This window comes from Kryptolebias marmoratus, linkage group LG6 (genome assembly GCF_001649575.2).
Source record: "Kryptolebias marmoratus isolate JLee-2015 linkage group LG6, ASM164957v2, whole genome shotgun sequence".
In the NCBI taxonomy this organism is placed as follows: domain Eukaryota; kingdom Metazoa; phylum Chordata; class Actinopteri; order Cyprinodontiformes; family Rivulidae; genus Kryptolebias; species Kryptolebias marmoratus.
The window spans coordinates 28,825,065-28,832,309 of NC_051435.1; the positions used below are offsets into that span (position 1 = coordinate 28,825,065).

At 36.8% G+C, this 7,245-nt stretch overlaps 1 protein-coding gene across 1 annotated transcript in view; it reads right to left on the reverse strand.

Annotated features, from left to right (window-relative positions):
* Nucleotides 1-455: 455 nt before the first annotated feature.
* LOC108251261 (NADH dehydrogenase [ubiquinone] iron-sulfur protein 8, mitochondrial) overlaps nucleotides 456-7,245 on the reverse strand; it is a 22,897-nt gene continuing 16,107 nt past the window's right edge. Inside the window, exons 6-8 of the mRNA XM_017441494.3 lie at nucleotides 6,190-6,253; nucleotides 5,855-5,983; nucleotides 456-1,024 (exon numbers count right to left, since the gene is read on the reverse strand). Of these exons, the coding sequence (XP_017296983.1) occupies nucleotides 893-1,024; nucleotides 5,855-5,983; nucleotides 6,190-6,253 (325 nt within the window). The 3' untranslated portion in view covers nucleotides 456-892. The remainder of the gene's footprint in view (nucleotides 1,025-5,854; nucleotides 5,984-6,189; nucleotides 6,254-7,245) is intronic.

The following is a 7,245-nucleotide window of genomic DNA, read 5'->3' on the forward strand; positions in this document are numbered from 1 at the left end:
TTCTATGGATATATACATTGTTTTAGATTAGTGCTTGAAGGTTTCTTTTGAAAAACTTCCTGATTTCTTGTTGTTAGTGGCCAACTAGTCGTTGGGCACTGACAGCACTAGGCAATGTTTTGGTAGCCATCTTGTAAAATGTTACATGTATCACTCTGTACCATTCATATGTTGAAGCCACACATTAACGTTTTGTGCTGTCATTTGTCAAAACACAATGCACAGAAATAGCCCAATTATAGTTAACTAGGATTGTTTTGGAGGCTCATTACAGTATATTAGTGTTCTGTTTTCACATTTTGCATGATATACATTTAACAATCCCTTTATTGGGAGCAAAATGCTGACCTGACGTGCTACCATTACTGTGTTAAAATTACCAAGGGTTGTAATAATAACAGCTGACCATTGACACCATGTGATCTGGTTAGTCAAAGACAGATTGATCCATTAAATGATTCTTATATGTTTACATTTATAAAATGGTTAATTATAATTTGTATTTGACAGACTTGACATCTTATTTATCCTCACATAACTCAAAAGATCTCTTTGGATGACTTCACACAGGTGGCAACCAATAAATGTCATACAGCTAGGATTGTTTTTAATTTTTAAATGTACATTATTTTTACTCCTACAATAAATACGTAATTCTAACAAGAACAGGGCAGAAATTAGACAAAAATAGTATTTACACTAAAATATAAAGAAGAAAGTGTTTTTATTAAGAATTTCTTATTTTTATTGAAGGGCTTCTTCAACAACCTAAAGCCACCCAGAAGCACAGCCATGACAGCTAACTTTGTGTTCTTACAGTATGTACAGAATCACCATTTATCAGGTATGAAATGGGTCAAGACGACCTTTAGCCAGTAACGTTTGTGTCTGTCTATCGATAAAGGTAATCGGCTTGTATGTTGGCAGCGATCTCAGCCTCCCATTTGTCTCCATTGTTTAAGAGTTTTTCTTTGTTGTAGAGAAGTTCTTCATGGGTTTCAGTGGAAAATTCAAAGTTAGGACCCTGAGAACACAAGAAAAAACAAGAAGAAAGACTGTAAGGACAAAAGAGCAAAAGAGTCTGGTGCAACCCAAGTCAGAAACACACAAGTTTTATTTAAGTGAGGCAGGCCACCCTGGTCCTGGAGGGCCACCATCCTGCATGTTTTACATGTTTCCCTGCTCCAACACACCTGATTTGAATCAGTGGGTGATTAACACTACCAGCAAGAAGGTTGTATGATTGCATCCGGCCTGGAGCCTTTCTGGGTTGAGTTTGCATGTTCCCCCTGTGCACATGTGTGTTTCCTCCGGGGACTCTGGTTTCCTCCCTCAGACCGAAAACATGCATGTTAGGTTAATTGACATTTCTAAAATTGTCCCTAGGTGTTAGTGACAGCATGAATGGTTGTTTGTCTCGTTTGTCTCTATGTGGCCCTGTGATGGACTTGCGACCTGGCCCTCACACAATGACTGCTGGAGATAGGCACCAGCTCCACGCGACCCGGAGTGGTGAAGCGGGTAAACAAAATGGATGGATGGATCCATGGGTGATTAACAGTCTTCTGCAGAACATGAAGAGGTAATTTAATCACTGAATCAGGTGTGTTGGAGCAGAGAAACAAGTAAAACATGCCGGAGGGTGTCACTTTAGGACCAGGATTGCCAACCCTGCTTTAGATTGATACAATAATCTTTAACACAGGCATTTGGTGAAGGCAAATCTTTTTTGACAAATAAATCTCCCCAATTCATGACCCCTGTCACAGCTAACACACTTTAGTGGAAGCAGCTGAGAGTCATTCACAGTACATACTCAAAGTGCTTAAAGGTTATGTGAGATATTGCAACACCACATGAGCTCATGCATGGTATTTTCAAGGTTTGAATCAAATAACTCAGCTACAACCACTCTAAATTTTAGCTTATTATTTGTAAAATTCACTGGAGGTATAACCATTTTTGTGCAGGCTAAGGTCAACCAGCTGTAGCAGCTTTAAATTAGATTGACTCAGACACCATCCATCAGATTACACATCATCTTTTGGATTTGGCCAAAACTGCTATAATCCCATCTTTTCTTAACATAAAATTAACTTAGTCTAAAACTCCAGCATTAAAAGTGGGAGATGATATGCATTCCTTGAAGCAATGCTATGCCTCTAAATTTTTCCCCTAAGTTTTGTTTTTGATTAGACTGAGGTAAGAATCTTTTGAGATTTATTGGCTTAGTTAAAGAAACTGAAGGACTGTATATTGAACAGGAAAAAAATATTCTGTCATGTAAACATTTGTTAGAAGATATTTTTAGACCTTTTTTTTCTTTAATCAGAACATTAGAAGACTTAGTTTAAAAATTGTCCATTTTCTGACATTGACATTTGTGACAATATTCAGTAAAAATTAGGCTTTAATTTTTTTTAAATATAAATTCTTTCATTTGTTTTGAAGCATGCACCTTTTAGTGTGGTTCTAATAACATTAACTTAGCAAATTAAACTTGGCAATTTTCACACCAAAGTTTTAGCAGCGTTGTTCCAAGTTGGCTTAAAATTCAATAAATACTGGGTTTTCATTAATTTGTTTAAAGTTGTTTTAAGAACATCAACAGCTGGTTGAAGACTGTGTAGCTGCCACTTCAGGCACCCAGGCAATGATTCTTAACCTTTTTTTTTAGTGATGTACCATTGTGAAATCTTTTTTCAGCCGTGCGCCATAACCAAGAGAAAGTAACCGATTTCAAAAACGTAGGTAAATTGCAGTGCTGTGCTATCTGTGACTGATTTATTAAGTTTTGCAACAAATGAACAATATTAACTTTAGGAGGAAAATAAAGTTTGTTCTTAAACGGAATCCATGAAATTTACAGATAAATATTTAAAAAAAATTAAAAAAAAAATAAATCAAAATTTAAGAAATAATTTGTTTAAACATGTTTTTATATTTAAATATAAGTGTATGTATATGTATACTGGATTTACTGGATTATGAGTTGAACTTTTTTCATAGTTTGGCCAATTCTGCGACATACAGTCCGAAGCGACTTATTTACCATTTTTTCCCCTCTTCATGATGCAATTTTTGACTGACGCATTAAATGATCATTCATAGACATGAACAAAGGAGTAAACATTACCATTTGCAGCCACAAGAGGGCCCTCTAGGCTTTTGAGAACTATGTTGTACCTCTACCACTAAAAAAACCAACAAACATTCACTTCAACACAAATGAGAATAAAATAAAATGACGCCAAAAAGAAAATCCTATTCTGCAGATTGAAAACTGCAGGTAATAAAATATGCAGCCCAAAAGTGTAATCGAGCAGCAAAAAGAAAGTTTGGAGTGAGGGGTTGGCAAAAAGCAGAGTTTACTCTAACTGCAATGAAGAAAATGAAGGAAGCTAATCACGGGCTGAAAGCAAGATGGCCAGAGCTGGAGGAACAAGTGCACAGATGGGTACTGGAAGAACGAACTGCTGGGAGAGGCTTGTCGACGCTCCACAAGGTTCGTACACTTTTCCCAGTGTAAAATTCAAGCACTTTTCAAGCATTTTCAAGGTCAATTTTCAAACTTTTCCAGCACCACACTTTGGAGATAAAATAATATGTTTAAAATGAAGAAGACAGTTTCAATTCACTATCATACAAAATTATTAATCTCTGTTATTTATAATGTATTGCGACAGTATTGTACATAGCAGGGACAAAGTAAACTAAAATATAACAATTTTATGTTTTGAAATGTCTCTCACAAACACCCTCTACACCTGGCTGGTCAGAGAACAAAGTAATTTAAAAAGACGTATAGAGAGGGTCAGAAAGTCAGAAAGAACTTTGTTGTGTCTTTGTGGATTTAGAAAAAGCATACAACAGGGTGCTAAGGAAGGAGATGTGGTGTTCTATGAGGGATCTGGAGTGGCAGAAAAGTATGTTAGACTTGTACTCGACATGTATGAGGACAGCAGCAAAGTGAGCTGTAGAAATGAGAATGAGGACTGCATTAAGAATTGGCTCTCAGCCCCTTCTTGTTTGCTCTGGTGATGGACAGACGGACAGAGTTAGATGGAGGAGGATGACTCCCTGTGGAGACCTCTGAAAAGACAGCGAAAAAGAAGACAAAAATGCCATTTTTCAATAGACTTTTTAAAAAAAGAAAAATAAATTCCCTTTTTGAGAACCAACTAATTCCATTTTTTTAATTTAAGGTTTTTAACAGTTCTGTTAGAACAGAAGTGGGGAACCTCCTGCCTCTAGACTATTGGTACCTTTTTATTTGGCCCACCACACAATTTCAAACAACTAAACTAAACATGAATAAAAACTCAGAGTGAAAAAATATTGACAACCAATGGCATTTCTGTGATAAAACTGACAGTGATGCATAGATCCAAGCCAGGGTCAGGGTTAGCAAATGCAACGTGAGTGGTCAAGTGTCAGTCAGGCATCAATCACGGTGACTGCAGAAAAAAGAATAGTGGATGCTGAATGCCATATTTTTCAGAAGAAATAAATGAGCAATAATCTTTTGTGTTGAAGTGAAAAGCAAACTCGCATGTGTTTATTTTGTGGCAAGCCACTGGAAGTGATGAAGTCTAATTTAAAGCAGTCTAAGCATGCTAAACTGGAGCAGCTGAAGGGACAGATGCAGAGCAATAAAGTTAACATCCTTCGTTGGCGTTTGGATGCATAACAATCATCATTTGCAAGAAAATAAGAGTGACAAAGACAACATTATGATGAGGGAATTAAGAGCAAAGAAGCTGAAACCTCATGCAGAGAGAGTTTGTGAAGGAATGCGGCATGACTGGATTAAAATAGTAAGTTGGTTAAGTTTACTGATATAGTATCTTTCACAGATAAAAATCGCAAAGTGCTTCACATATAAAATACAGTAGTTTTCAAAAGTACCACATTTAACCTCTTCATATTCAAAAGAAACATTTTCTCATTGACTTCAAGAGATGTACCACTGAAAATTTGTACATAATCTACAGTACATGCCTCTTTTTTCAGAGGTATTTTTATATTATTTTGTGTTTTGAAAGGCAGCAACTGCTCAAGAAAGAAAAAAAAAAGAAATACAACTGAAACTTATAAATGTTTGCAAAAAATAAATACGTAAAAAACTTAACTGTGGTTTTATCAATTTATAATTGCTGCATCACATGGGTTTACATGTTGAGTGTGGTCCTCAGTAGACTTTCTAAAAGTTGAAATGGTCCCCGAGAGAGAAAGGTTCCCCATCCCTGCACTAGAAGTTTCTTAATGTTAAAGGCGTGGGGTTCCTTTCCACTGTCACCTTGGTACTTACTCAGGATTGGGGATTGCGCTGTAGTCAGGATGTGACAGTCTGCTGGTTTGCTTAGACAGAAATATTACTGATTGTATAGTATTATAATTGTATTGTATTACACTGTTTTTAATTGAATTTTTGCTTTTGGCTTGTTACTTTTCTGAACTGAATGACTTGCTGTAAACTGTAACTGTAAACTCTGTATAAATAAACTGAATTGAAATAAATTAGCTTCATTTATTTATTATGGAAAGCTGACTAATGTGGCACTTGCTGTTCATGTCGATTAATTTTTTTCACCTGCACCGTTTTATTAACAATATTTCAACAATGCTTATAAATACTAACATCAATACTACTCTCTTCAGTGAAACATAACCTAACATTTATGGTAGTTCTGTGAAAAGACAATTTGCCATTTGTTATCACGTTATCTGTTATTTGTGATTTAGTAAAAGGGTCAAATGTTCTACTAGAATTTAGGATTAGAATGAACATACTAAGGAGCTGTAAGGTTCTTCTTTGAGATTTGTTTGTTGTTGGGTACAATGATATACACACCTCCACAATGGCATCCACAGGACATGCCTCCTGACAAAAACCACAATAGATGCATTTAGTCATGTCGATGTCATAGCGAGTTGTCCTCCTGCTACCATCAGCTCTAGTCTCTGCCTCAATAGTAATGGCCTGGACACAAACAATAAAAGGGAGGAAGGAAATGATTATAATACTGCCTGCCCTGTCATAAATAACACAAACATATACTTCATTTTATACTCAATAACTGTTGGATAGAGCTTAACTAATTCTTAAAACAAAGACAACCCAAGTAGTCCTCTTGGTGTGTCAGGACCTTAAAGAAGTAAAGACAAATCTCGAAGGTGTGTTTGTACCTGGGCAGGGCAAATGGCTTCACACAGTTTGCAGGCAATGCAGCGCTCCTCTCCTGAAGGGTACCTGCCAAGAATCAAAGAGAGTTCAATGTCTCATCTACATTGTTGTTTCTTAACTCAACACCCACATTAACACCCACGTGCAAGTTTTTCTTAAATTGTTCATTGGTACAAACTATCACAAGAAATTCTGTAGAGCACAAGCAAAATTTAGGACATTTCTACTATTGGATTGATTCTTATAAAAACAAATTAGAAACAAAATGACATTTGTTTTTAAGTGAACAAAGCAGAATGTGACCTACACAAAAACATTTCACTTTTCAGTTACTAATAAATTACAATGACCGCAACAAATATTTATCATACTAGCAATGTGGTGCTTTAAATCCCATCTGCTCCCCTGCACACAAACAAAGTGTCACATGATTTTTTTTTTTTAAATTAAATGCATTAGAAAATGAATTTGTGAGCATGGAGCTTAACCCCTTACCCCGTGGCGGCCCGCCCAAGGGCCGCTTTACTGCCTTTTCTATTCAAATCTGTATAGTTTTTGCTACATTTATTGTTTTTATAAACTTAAATTCCAAAATAGCTGTGTTTTGGCGCCACTTTTGATTGACGTTTCGTCTGACCAACTGGGTTGCTCTCTGCCCCCCCTAGAGCCCCTCTAATTTCCCATGCGTAAAGTCATGAAAGTCTCCTCCCCTCATTTGCAAGCATATAGCTCCGGTCAGTCAGCCCCCAAGCAGGTTCTGACATCACAGGCCGGTAGCCAATGAAATTCCAGTCATGTGATTTTTCTCGGAGGGGGGTCGGAACTTTTCATGAGTCCCAAATCAGTCTGTGTATAACCGTCTAACAGAGAGGCTGCTTCATGCGTCCTGCGCGTAAATGCGGTGAAGACTGTTTTTTGGACTTTTTTCGACATAAAAGCTGGCGAAATGACCAAAGGAGATAAAATACACAACAGAAGAAGTTCTGGAGCTGGTGAAGAAAAGAAACAGCGACTTTTTAGACTGGGATATATCTGATAAAAAGAGCGATGCCTTTCTC